The following is a 14,715-nucleotide window of genomic DNA, read 5'->3' on the forward strand; positions in this document are numbered from 1 at the left end:
TCGGAGCCGCCCATGGACCTTCGGTTCAGGCGGTTTCGGGCGGGCGGGTCGGTTGATGCGGGTCCTTAGACACCCCTAATATATATATATATTTTGATTGCTGTAAAATTCAACTATATTTGACAAATAAATGAATGAGATGAATTCACAAAACAAATAAAATAAAAAATTTAATTTAATTAATTAATTTATTTATTTATTTGATTAGCTTATATAGCTTTTATCTACCGTGCTTTAAATTTTTTTATTTATGTCAGAGTTGGCTTGTAGGTGGAATTATGGACCCCACAATTGTACAATGCTTCAATAAGCCAACAACTCACTTGTATAAAGGAGGAAAAAAAAATTAAACAAAAAAATAAATTACCCACAGTAAATTACGTCAGGACCCACTCTCATTTGAGAGGACGAGGTCAGGCATTGCTTTCGGAGTACAATAAATTTCTTATTCTTATCACTCCTGTACTCCATGTGCTCTCAGCAAAGGAACGACAAAGAGAGTTATATTAAAAAATAAAAATAAAAAAATTAACCAAGTCTTAAAAAGATTCTTGTTGCTAGCAATAAACACAATATAATAGAAAATGTAGATAATAATTTCACAAATAAATAAGAATGTCTTAGAAAACAGTTATAGGAAAATTTAGATGAAAATTGCGCAGATGAACATGAAATTCATTAAAAATACTATATGATTTTGCAACTAAAAAAGGAGAAGAAAATATTTTAAATAAAGATATTTAAATATATAAAAAAGCTCAATATAATTAAAAGTCCAAAATCCCTGGCCCTGGTAAAAAGATTCCAACTCTATATGTGCATATAAATAACCCAAAGAAATTTATGAAATGGGACCTATATTGTTCCTGCATGATTTATCATATCACGCCAAAGAAGTTTCTGAACTGGGACACAGACGCATATTAATTACAAGATATATATCATCCTCTTCATACAAAATTCCACGCAACTTCAAGCCAGTGGAGGAAAGAAAATGTCAAAATCAGCTTGATGACCCTGGTAAAGCTTATGTTGCTTCTATGCATGGGAGCAATGGAAGAGAAAGCACAAGCAGTACGTCTTCCTGATAATGAAGGTATAAGAAATCTTTTTCTTCTATGTATTTGTTTAATTTTCTCGCTTCTATAGTTTGTTCTATCTATCTATCTATCTAGTAATAAGTGAGGGAAAGGCTATGACGTATGAGTGTATGACTGTTGAAGAAAATGTATATCTATATAAACAATTAGCGGTCTCGAATTAATGAAGTTTCTACGTGGTCATGATCAATTGGTTGCAGAGCTGGGGGATTCTTTCTTCTGCATATCACAAGTATACCTCTTGACCACAACAATTCTCTCACTTTTGTAATGTGCCTTTTGTGATTAAGAGCTTGACAAGCTCGAATTACACCAGTATCAGTGTATCACAATCATTGTAAAGCAAAATTTTGTGTTTGTTTTCCCTTTTTGTAAAATTCAACCCAACCACCCAGCGGCTGGTGGTTGCGGTTATAAAACAAAACAGAGGTCTAATTATATAAGTTACAATTGGCAAAATATTGTTCATTATAGGAAAAAAAAAAGGATTTGGGGTTCGGGAATAAATTATAAACGTGAGGAAGTTAGAAGGATCTTGATTTTTTGTTCCTGTAAAAACAAATAGGGATGTTGAACTAGGGAATCCATCGGTTTGATCGGATTTGGTGGAGAAAAGCTCAACTCGCTGTTGATCAGAGAGTAGTGGTAGATCGAGCCTCCCATGGGTGGCTAGAGGATCAATCGGCATTGGAGATTTGGAAAACGACAAAGATTTGTGAGATAATGGTGAGAAGCAGTAGAAAATGGTGAAAATCCAAGGAGGCCTTGATGGGGAGAGGTGGAAAACAGCAAAGATCTGATGAGATCATGCCAAATCTGATGACATTTAGCGTAGATTAGGTGGAATTCCCACCAGATCTTGTGGAAATCTAATTGGATCTAGCAAATCTCACAAGAGTTTGCATAGTTCTTTGATTGGATTAGGTGGTTCAAGTTTTGTAGGAGATAACCCACTACTTGACTTGTTGAGGTATGGTTTTGAAGGCGGAGACCTTCTATAGATTGCCACAACCACCATAGGTCCGATTGGATCTGAACCTAACTTGATTCAATGGTGGATTGTGCCCTTTTAAGGCTTTCGCACATATTGCCACACAAATCTAGATTGATACGTTAGCTATTGCACTTTGCAATAGTGAATCAATGGATGAGATTGAAAGTTGAAAATCCACCTTCAATCTTAGCCTTTAAATCAGAAAATTTTTTAACCTTTCAACTTTTTTACTTTTTTACCTTTCAAACTTTTACATCTTGCAACACTATGGTAATTATTATATGGGATCCAAATCCCCCTCACACACAAATAGAATTTCTTATTGCTTAGCCACATGCTCACAATTCACGTTTATTTATTTATTTATTTTTTATTCTTTAAGAAAATAAAACTTAAACTCTTATTTAGGGGTGTGCATGATTCGGGTTAGGTTAAGTTTAAAGGTTTTTTCAACCCAAATTGAGCTTGTTTAGAAATTTCTAATCTAACCCATTACGTGTAAAACTAGCCCAATATAACCCATTATGTGTAAAAAGCAATCCAATTCTGTTGGGTACGGTTGGTGGATTGTGCTTACATATTTTATGTTGTGTAACAAATGGACTTTTATTGACTATTTAATTACTTTTTAAATAAATTATTACAATTCACATTAATGCCTAAATTATATTATAAATTTCAAAATTCTTAAACTAAAAACCTAAAAAAATGATAATAAAATAAACTTATATATATGATGCTTTCAGGTTGGACTATATGAGTTGAAAAAGCTATCAACCTAAGTTCAACGTGACCTGAAACTCAAAAATAAGCTTTTAACTCAACAAAACCCATCAACTCACAAAAACCACCAAGGCATTGGGTTAGGCTAGATTGGGTCGATTTTGTTGAGTTGGTGAATTTAATGTACACCCTACTCCCCCATCAAACGCAAAGCTGACTATTTGAATCTCAGATCAATTTTTTTTTTTCTTCTTTCATTCATCTTTCTCAATGATCTTACTTTAATCTTTTTTTTTCTTCTTTTTAGTAACAAACACAATAGAAGGGTATTTAACACAAAGACACACCACAAAATTCCACTCAAAAGCCATGATTGATCTGACTTTAATCTCTTCAACAAAAAATGCTTTAAATATATAATCTAGCGATTTTTGATTACATTTTAAATTCCATAATTGAGAGGACAATTAGTTGTCTTAATTGTGGATTACATTTTAGTATTTTTTTTGTTTTTGAATTTGTCTCTAGCCGCATTTTAAAAACGCAGCTATAGCCTTTTTTTTTTCTTTTTTTTTTCCCCTTGGCCTGATGGCAAATGCTTGTCTACAAACACTTCTTATTTGTTGCATTCAATTCCAAAATTGAATGCAACAAAATAACAAGCTGGAATTTTCTCCATCAATAAAATCATAAGTAAATTTCCAAAGACATCAAAACCCAAAGATCATAGTTGGAAAGATTTATAATTGATCATATTCAGTTATTCACTACCTACATGTTTTAAGACATGGCAAAATGTTCGTCATATCATGGCAAAATGTTCGCCATATGATACATAACCTAAGTACCATCCAAACAAGTCTTTTTAGCAACTATACAATTCTTAAATAGATGAGCTTCAATTTCTAGTTCTAGGCCGCAAAGGGAACACATGTCTTCCTCTTCAATCTTTAATCTTGAGGCCAAATCTATGTCTAGAGGAAGTGCTCCTACTGCAATTCTCCATAGTTGGACCTTTAGTCTTTTAAGGATTCTACTCTTCCAGTGCTTTTTCTAGAATGGACCTCATCAAGAATTCTACTGCTATGCTCCAAAATTAAATCTTTGAGATTTGAAATCTAATAAGTAGATATAAAGAAAAGGTACCAGGTTAGCCACCATTAAAGGTTAATAAATGCCTTCAAACTTGGTCTTAGGTTTAAAACCATTCACAGATGAAATCTATCTATGGGTCCTTTCAAACCACAATGTCTACATGATTAGACAACTTCATTGTTACAATATTAATGCAAAGTCACAATAATATTGAATGCATGATATGATGCAAGACAAAACTCTAAAATGGGACTTTGTGTTTAGGAAACAAAATGAAGAATAAAAAAAATTAATATGACCTAACAATCAACATTTAGGCTTTGTTTTAAAGAAAAATTTAAGTACAAGTCCTTAGGTGTTGTATCTTAAGTTCCCCAATCAAATTCAACCACGTGACTGCATGGCCGAAAGGCCACATAGTTGAATTTAATTGTCCTTAGCGGAGGATAACATTGTTTGTACTGCATTGGTTAATGCAAACATCTTGTAGAATTTATTTTGAGAACCTAAGATTCAACAGAAAATAAATTGTACCTCAGTTTTGCCCTTGTTTGGAATCAACACCACAGCAATGAGAATAGAAATATAGATTTAAATTTTTATTTTTTATTTTTTATACAAGATAGAAATTATACTCTAGCCTAATCTAAGTGTATATGTGTGTAAAACTCATTCCTGGAGACTTGAACCACAACTCTTGCCCCCTACACCCCACAAGCACTTATATTTGTGGAGTAACTATCACGCCAAGGGTGCGCGGTGATAGAAATATATACTCTATGAATCATTACTTACAGTTTCTTGAAATCACTACTAAGCATAAGAGAATGAATGATAGGAACTCAAGAATCAACACATTGGCTTGCATGTAATGAGAAACGAATATTAGAAGAAAAATTAATAATCTGAATTTCATTAATCTATCATCCCTAGACTTTATAATTGGCTCTCCAATTTATATCCTACATGGAAAGAAAGTAAACCCACAATGAGATTACATAAAATATATAAATAAAAATCAACATCAACATCAATTAGGTCCAACAAAATCAATTAGCACTAATAGCTATAATTTTGTGTTCACCCCACAGTATCAACCCCCCCCCCCCCAAAAAAAAAAACCAATTTTAAAAAAAGAGAATGAAAGTCATAACTTGGCGGTTTAGAAGAGCATTCATGTGTACTTTTAATTATATGACTTTTTTAATGAGTCATGTGACTACTTTAAATAATACACATTAATAGTCTTATAAATAGCCACCTAAGAGTTGGAGCAAAATAACTCCAAACCAATTTGGAACCTTGTCCTTTCTTTAACTCTTACTTTTGTTGTTTTGTTTTCACATCTAGTCAAATGAAACTAAACTCACTTATGGTTATGGTGGCTTTATTAATTGCATTATTGCATGCATAACACTTGATTAAATAATTTGGTGCTTGGAAATTGACTGATGTTTGCCTTGTTGGATTTAGAAGTGCGTAAGACCATAGTAGTGAACTAAATATAATGGCTTAATGCATGTGTTGAAGAGGCTACATGGCACTAGAATATGCACTACGAGGTTATTTAACCGACAAAGCAGATGTTTTTAGTTTTGGAGTTGTTGCATTGGAAATTGTAGCTGGGAAGAACAACATGAAATATCAACCAGATGAGAACTTTGTATGCCTTCTAGATAAGGTAAAATACATCCTTTTATGTTCTTTTGAAACTTGTGGCTACAGGTAAACTATGAAGTACGAACCCAGGTTGCTTCTTTTGTAACTACCACATTTGACTAGGTTAAGGTGGAAAACAAATGTTATATAATTTAGTTTGAAGTGTCTAACCCAATAATGTGTGGCTAGAATTGGGGAAGCAGTATATTTGCTTGCATCTTCAATGTTCAACCTACATACCTAATTTTTCGAGTCTTCATTGCTATCAAAGTGATGTGCTAAAATGTGTTAATGTCTTGTTATAATTTTTCAACACACTGGAAATGCGATACCTCAAACAGTGTGAATTTAATTGGATTACATTGTATTGAGTGTGTGTTATATAAGTGTATACTGAGTCCCACATTGGGAGTTTACTTGGTAAATCTTGGGTGTTTTAAGTGATTATGAAGAGTTCTCATTACAACTTGAGTAGTCTTTTTGGGATAAGCACAAATATGGTTTGGTGATTGAATTGTATGAGTAGTCTCCTTAACATGCTCTCTACTCTCTAGACTCTAGTGACTAGATCCTTAACATCACTTTCACAAATTTTTCCATAAAATATATAGACATTTTCATATAACATACAAACTTTCCCACCAAGATATACAGGCTTTTTCATAAAATATATACACTTTCTCGTAAGATACAAAGATTTTATCACAAAATGTGTCGATGTTTTGTGGCCTTCAACCACCCCAGACAACAACGTGTGCTCTCCACATGTGTGGATAGGGGGGAAAGATAGATGGGAACTTGTGTTGCCCCCCCCCCCCCCCTTCTCTTCCCTTTTTGAGAATGATGCATGGTTTGGGTGCGAACTATGACTATGTGTCATTTTTAATTAAGGTTTGGGAGTTACCACCAATCATTGGGTTTTTTTCCAGTGTGATTGGTCTCCTAACTCTATTTTGATTTTTTTACCAATCCTAGGTTAAGAAATAGTCAGTTTTTCCTAATCTAAACGGATGATAAAAAGCTTGATTCTTGGATTTGGAAGTCTAGTTACGTGTGGGGAATGTGCTAAACACCCCTACAATGCCTATCATGAGACAATCCTTTGTTTTGGTAAAATCTTAATTTTTGGTCATTGGCAAATAAAAACAAGTTATTGGTAGTAGCAATCACACACACGGTAGATCATGCACCCAATAAAGCATGAATATCTATCTACATCATTCGAAGTGTAGGACTACTTTTACAATATATAGTATGCGCAAAATATCAACACAAAGAGCAAAATGTAGACCTATCCACACCTAGAAGGTGTGTCCCAAGTAATGTACAAGAAAAGTAGACACATCCACACCTAGAAGGTGTGACCCAAAGCAAGAAGCTAGAATAGAACCTTAATTTAGGGAAGCGACTAGACATGATTCTAAGGAATTTCTAAGGGAAGAATGGACCTCACGGAGGGGCTAAACCCCTATATTTACTAATCAATTCCATTTTGCTTACTTCTTGGAAGTTGCACACATGCTCCATCCATCATATGCAACAAAACAAGCAAACAAGCAAGCAAAGAGATTAAAACGAACCAAACAAAGAGAGCATATTAAAAAACAAACGATCAAAGAGACTATATATTCACAAGGGACAAATGTAGGTTTGGATTTAGTGTCCATAGATCCATTAAATTGAATTACGGATGACAGACGTGCCAACAAACAAAGCTCCCAAAAGTAGGTCTCGGGATTTTATGGATAAAGACGGGTGTGAACCCGCATGAAATCAATATCTTGGAACAATGCTTGATTACACAGACAAGACAAGCAAAAACATGCATAAGCAAGACAAACAAGCATGCAAGGGTACAACCAACACATAGAGATCACACAAGGTGGCATAAAGAAAGCAAAGCAATAAGCACAAAGGTGGCAAAGCATGTTATCATCACACTCAAGGATAAAATTAATCATGCCATAATGCACACTCAAGGCTAACATGAGAAACCCTAACATGCAAAGTTGAACAAGAGAGAGAGGCAAGATATAAGTGTAGACACTCAATTTTGCACCCATAATTTAATCAAGAAAGATGACTAGAGTGACCAATCATATACCCAAAATTCATGATTGCACTACATACATTAATACATTCATTGCATATTACAAAAATAATCTTGAGGATCTAACGGTCGCAAAGATATGCCTGATTTCCAAATCAGACTATCGGATTGAAAGATATCGCATGATCAAGTTTGCATGGTCTACATGCATTATATTTAGGAATAATCAACCACACATGATTAATTTAAATTAATTCTGATTGACTAAACAATTAAAATTAATTCAATAATTTTGTGATTGGTTGTTAGTGAGTGTCAAAAATAGGCTTGCTTGCATAGGAATAAAGGGGATAATCAATTAACAATAAAATTGTGGATAATCAAGACTTTTAAGAGTATTTATCTACAAGATAATCATTGCTGAAAATACTTGAATTATTAAAAAAAAAAATAGTTTAATTTTTAGAATATGGATTAAAAATGCGTCTAAGTGCAAGTCCCAGATTAAAAAATCTCAAAAAGGAGCCCAAAACGGACCAAAATTCAAACACGGGACTGGCACCCAAAAAGGCCATTTGGCACTTTTGGAGTGCCGATTGGCACAAACTTGGGCCCCAGCCCGAGGGCACTTGGATTAAGCTAAAATAGAGGCTACATCTATTTAGCTATTTTTTCGAGCCTCCCAACCTCTATAAATAGAGGCTACATCTCAAAATTCAGCACACTTTTTCATGCTCTCTAATTTCCCCTATTTCTGACTCCCTTTTTCTATTATTTTCTCTCTTACATTAAAGACGTTTTGGAGGCTCTAGCCTTAAGAATTTCTTTTTTGTAGGCAAGGTATTTTAGGTTTCAAAGATAATTGAATAAATTTTTTTCAACCCTAAAATATTCCCTTAATAAGAAGAGTACGTCCATGCAAGAGGTGGTTTTTCTTTACCCTTTTTTCTGTTTTCTTTTATTTTGATGATGCATGATGTAGATATTCTTTTAGTTTCAATTTCTAATGTTCATGCCATGTGTTGTTAATGTTTTTGTTGAAATATGTTCTTAATGCTTTTGTTGTCATGATTTACCTTTTGAGTTTCCAAAATTAGCACATTATCACATTTTTTTCAACCAAAAACAAATCTGTATCTTCCTTAGATGCAGATTTAATTTTTTTTTTTTCTAATAAAAAACAGATTTATATCTTCCTTAGATGCAGATTTGAATTTTTTCTAACATAAAAACAAATTTGCATCTTCCTTAGATGCAGATCTGAAATTTTTTTTAACATAAAAATAGATTTGTATCTTCCTTAGATGCAAATCTGAAATTTTTTTTAACATAAAAATAGATTTGTATCTTCCTTAGATGCAGATCTTAATTTTCTTTTAACATAAAAACTGATATGTATCTTCCTTAGACACAGATCTGAATTTTTTTAAACATAGTGGATTTTGAAATAAAAAAGAAAATCGTAAGTAGTGATGTTTTGTTGTTTTATTCATAAGTAGTGATGTTTTGTTTGTTTTGTTTAATGCAAATAGTGTAGGTTTATTTCATGGGTGTAGTCCTCTTATAAAAAAAAAAATCTTTTGAAATAAAAAAGAAAGTCGTAAGTAGTGATGTTTTGTTTGTTTTATTCATAAGTAGTGTTGTTTTGTTTGTTTTGTTTAATGCAAATAGTGTAGGTTTATTTCATGGGTGTAGTCCTCTTATTAAAAAAAAAAAAAAAAAAATCTTTTTCTTATTTTATTTAATATAAAAAATAGATCTAATTTTTTTTACAAATCATGATTTTCTAACTTACAAAACAGATCTGGGTTTTTTTAATGAATCAAATCAAATTTTTTATTCACAAAAACAGATCTGAATTTTTTAAAAGAAGAGGACACATTCATGAAGTAGATTTATGTGATTTAGTTTAGGGTTAAGTTTGTCATGTATGCAACATATCATTCATATCATGCATTAAGGGTATATTGGTCGAGTCTAGAAGACCAGACTTTGTCTGGGCGAAATGGGTGCCTAACAACTTCTCATTCCGTAACCTAGCCTCCGAATTTAGTTTCTTTTGGGATAGGTAAACCTAGGCTTTATCTTTCTATTTATTTTTTAGGGTAGATTGTAACTAGGACAAAAAGCCATGTATCTTTGGTAGTTTGTAACTAGGGCTCAAAGCCTTATAATATTCAATCTATCAAGTTTGTACTTTTTATTCAATTAATGATAATGGAACATTTCAGTCGTGTAAAGTTGCATTTAATTTTTTCTTATTTTTTTGTATAAAAAAATAAGTGACGACTCCACACCACTTACCCAAAAAGAGAGGTGTCTTGGAAAGGCACCCACAAATCTCTTTCTTGAGAACCACCTTTGCCGGGTCCTCTCACAATAAGCATGCCAACATCATCAACATATGATCTCATATGAGTGGTTGCACCCATACAAGAAACATTGGGAAAAGATGCAACCAAACAAGACAAGAAAAAGCACAAAGGTGCAAACAAAAATGCTAAGGAAAACACAAAAGGTGCAATCAAGCACATACTAAAAGGGAGAATAAAAAGCATGTGAAGTATGGTAGAGATGCAAGAACCTAAATCTAAGCACACAAGAATCAAAGATAAACATGGATCTAAGCATGGAGCATCCAAACATGGTATCATGATATGAAGGATTTAGGAATTAAACACATAAAAACAAGTAAATAGCCAAACAAGCATAAATATGTATTTAAGACTCTAATCCAAACCCTTTATTGAAATTGGGTGTTTGGATGTAAACCTTGACTAGAGAATCAAGATCTACACCATACCAATGACACGAGACACAAAATCAAGGCATAGACAATTTAACCAAAACAATAGGCACTAAAGCATGACTTCCAAACATGCAAATATGGCATAAAAGAGTACAAATAAGAAATTTAGATATATCCTAGCTAAGAAGGTTAAGGTTAAGACAACATCATCAAAGTAATAAAAACATGATAGAGAATTTAAATAAAGAAATAGACATGATAGGAAATTGAAATAAAGTAATAAAGTGCTAGAAATTAAATGGGTGTAGATTGGAAGCAAGAACACTACCTCTTGATATATGGAGGATGAGAGAATCAAGGGTTTTGATGTATGTTTTTCGAAGAGAATTTAGATAAAAAGAGAGAGAGAGAGAGAGAGAGAGAGAGAGAGAGAGAGAGAGAGAGAGAATTGCTCTACAAAACTGCCCCAGGACCCCAAATTTTCCTTCTTCTTCTTCTTCTTTTTTTTTTTTTTTTTTTTTTTTTTTCATCTGGGAGCTAAGGGGTTTTTATATTTTAGTTTGTGACACTACGTCTTCTGGTGTACACTTTGTGTATGCCCATAAATTCCAAGCGCACACATAGTGCACGCTAGCAAGCTTCTAACACATACTAAGTTTGCATGCCATCTAAATTTATGACTTTGGGCACTCATCTGAAGGTTTTACCAAGCTCTAATTGATCATACTTCAGTGTCATTGGAGAGATACAGATGTCTAGTTTCCAGATCATTTGACATTTTGGAGATCAAATGGTCGGATCAAAGGTTATGGGCTTGGTAGGCGAGTTGACACTCTTTGCATAGTTTTCATGATATCTCAACCGTCTTAACTTCAATTTTGACCCATGAGCCATTGTTTGAAAGGGAATTCAATATTTTTTGGAATGGAATTGGTATTATCCCAATCGGACTATCAGATCGAAAGTCAACTTTCAGTCGCCACAAAAGTCAACCCTAGGTCAAATTTGGTCAAAGTTGACAAAAAGCTCCAATAATCTTGGATTTGATATAGAAACATAAAAAATGTCATTTTGGTGGAGTTTTGACCAATTTCGTCTTTCGGTTGACTGAGGTTGACCGAGGGCATTTTGGTCACTTTGACTTGAAATAACACTTTGAGCACTTTGACGTCTTATTAGGTTAAACCACAATAATCTAGATGTTCCCACAGTCCCTCAATGAAAAAAAGATGATTTTTTTTTTTATAGAATTTTCGGTTTCCAACATGCAAATCAAGAGTGGACAAAATACGGTATCAACAAAATGTACAGACCTCCCTATAGAATGTCCAAACTTTTGTACAGAGCGTACAAACTTTCTTACAAAATATATAGATTTTCCCATAAAAATATACAGACTTTCTTATTAAATGTAATAAATTTCCCATTAAATTAAATACTTTACCACAAAATGTATAGACTTTCCCATTGAACACATAAAAATTTTCATAGAATTTAAAGACTTTCCTATAAAATATACCTACTTTCACAGTAAATATACAAATTTTCTAGTAAAATATATAGTCTTTCCCACACAGCCAACAACCACCAAAACCGTCAATAATCAACCACCCGCAATGACGGCTCCAAGATTTGTTTCTAAGGGGTCAATAATGTTGGAGCTAGGAATCTGTTGTGGGGTGAGTAAAAAAAATGATTAATTTTTTTTTTCTCTACATACAACTTTCATATTATATACAATAATCTAAAATAGTATTCTAAATACAATTTAGTATACAATATAACTAAATATAATTAAAGATCAATAAGACAACAAACATTGAATACATATATAAATATAATTAAATTACTAATTACACATTTTTGTCAAATTAATAATAATTTATTATATTTATATGTAATATCAATTAAATAAAAATATATGATAAAGAAGAATAGTAACACACCTAGGAGTAGGACTTGGAGTAAATGAGAAACTAGTAAAAAAAAAAAATTAGTAAATGATATAAGTTTTTTCTTTTGAAGTGTATGGTTTTTTATACGCGTGCTCATTCTCTTGAAATTAGAGCAAACACTGAAAGATTTCTTGGACTTGGAAATCTGAAGAGCACTTATCAAACTACTTGATTAGATGAAAAGAAAATGTAGAAGGGAGAAAGAGAGATAAAGAGGATGAGGAAAGAATCACATATGTAGATATAGATTGGTTGGTTCTAACAAACTATAATTGAGCTGAATAATTTCATGAACCTATCCCCATTCAATTCAGGAGATACTATTGGACATTTTTCTTTTTTTCTTTTTTGTGTTCTATTCAGTAGAATTTCATGAATAATGATTGTGAATTGATATTATATATGTAGTATCCAACAGTGATTTTCAAAAATATATATGTGATAGCAGTATAATGAGAAACTTGATGTAGCCAATATCATGAAAATTGCAAAAGAAAAACCATTTTAGTACCTCCAAATGTCCTAGTTGAACTGATGTCCTAGTTGAACTGATGTCCTATATGTTTAATAACTCAAGCTAATATCAATCACACCACTACAATTCATCATTCCAGTGTGTAAACATGAGTTACATGCTAGTTAATATATATATAAAAGCAGAGATCTCATGTGGGAGAGCATGAGATTTTGCCATTTGGCTTTTTATTATAGTAGCTTTTGCATCTGAATTTTCATCTCACCTTCTCTTAAAAATTGGAATTTTAACATCCTTTTAGAATTTGAAAAGATGCAGGTTATTAATTGCTTTAGCAAAAACCATTGAACCAGATTACCTTTCTTTCTCTCTTAACTGTTCAGTTCCCCTTTAAATTTAATGCACACAATATTGTTTCTTTAGAAATCAGTATCATTTCACCAGGTTTCTAAATCTCTCTATCTCTCCTTCCCTAAAAGTTTAAAATGTTATGCTCTTCTCTTTCTCATTCAATTTATATATATATATATTTATATATATATATATATATAAATCAGACTATGAGCTTCTTTGAGAATCTTGGGGATTCTATCGGGAAAGGCTTTGCCAAAATTTGTCTCCAATAGAGCAAATCAAGTCAGCACCTCAAACGGGAGTTCATTACAGTTTTCTCTATCGCTAGTGAAAGTTGGGTTCTCCAACTTCTCCTAGGCTGAGGAAGAGTCTAACCCTTCTTCAAGAAGGCATGTCTGTCCCTATCAGTAGCTTTGGTTGTTGCAGGCTTGGGGTTTCTTTCTTTTGGGTTTTGGAAACACTTCTCTTTCTCTTGTCTCATGGATGAAATTACTAGAGGGTGGAATAGAATGACTTTACAGGGACCAGAAGATGAGGAGTTTGATCTTCGATCAAATGTGGGGTCCAAGGAATTTATCTTGGCTGCGAGGTTCTTCACAAAACAGGTCCTTAATATAGATGCCATTGCTGGGAACTTCTCCCAGCTTTGGCGTACTCGAGACGGATTTAAGATTAAGGACCAAGGCAACCTTATCTTTTTATTTATCTTCAGGAATGAATTTGATTGTGATAGAATATTCACTAACCAACCTTGGAGCTTCAATAAGTTCTTGGTGGTTTTTCAAAGGTACAGTAGTGCCATTCCTATCCGGGATTTGGCTTTCAAAAGAGTCCCTTTCTGGGTGCAAGTTTATGATATTTCGATAAGTTTTATGAATAAAAAGGCGGCAGAAGGTCTGTGCCTGAGGATAGGTGAAGTTTGTCCTACGGATTTCTCAATAATGGAAGGTGGTGACCACTTACGAGTTCATGTCGTCATTGATATCACAAAGCCACTATGCCGCGGACTTAAAATCACTCTTGATGGAGGAAATACGGGTTGGGTATCCTTTAAGTACGAGAGGCTACCAAGTATTTGCTACTGGTGCGGCTATTTAATTCATAGGGATAAAGACTGCGATCTGTGGATAAATAGTGAGGGTACGCTCACGGAGAAGGATCGGAAATATGGAGTACGGCTACGAGCACCGCTATCCAATCAAATCCGGAAAACCACTGTTGTTGTCCCGGGATTTTATCAGCAAAAAAAGGATTCAAAGAGTTCTAAGGATTTTGATAATTCAATTCCTTCGAAAAATCCTCACGCAACCATGCCTAAGACCAAAGCTCCGAAAACCTCGCCTTTAAAGGTAATTCCGAATTCTTCACTTGCAATTAATTCTAATTCTGTCTCATGTCCTATTTCTAGGGATTTGATGGATTTTCCACCATGATTTGGGGGTCAGCTAGAGGAAGAAGGAAAGTTTACACAAACTTTGCATGAAATTGATGAGGAGTTGACAAAATTTGATTCGATGGAGGGTATAGATGGGAACGTTGAGACCATACCAAACTAGGAGTC

General features: G+C 33.4%; 1 protein-coding gene across 1 annotated transcript in view; it reads left to right on the plus strand.

Annotated features, from left to right (window-relative positions):
* The first annotated feature begins 874 nt into the window (after positions 1-874).
* Positions 875-14,715, plus strand: part of LOC115989507 (probable leucine-rich repeat receptor-like serine/threonine-protein kinase At3g14840) — a 60,377-nt gene continuing 46,536 nt past the window's right edge. The window contains exon 1 of the mRNA XM_031113203.1: positions 875-1,096. Within this exon, the coding sequence (XP_030969063.1) occupies positions 1,091-1,096 (6 nt within the window). The 5' untranslated portion in view covers positions 875-1,090. The remainder of the gene's footprint in view (positions 1,097-14,715) is intronic.

The sequence above is a fragment of the Quercus lobata genome, chromosome 5 (genome assembly GCF_001633185.2).
Source record: "Quercus lobata isolate SW786 chromosome 5, ValleyOak3.0 Primary Assembly, whole genome shotgun sequence".
Lineage (NCBI taxonomy): Eukaryota > Viridiplantae > Streptophyta > Magnoliopsida > Fagales > Fagaceae > Quercus > Quercus lobata.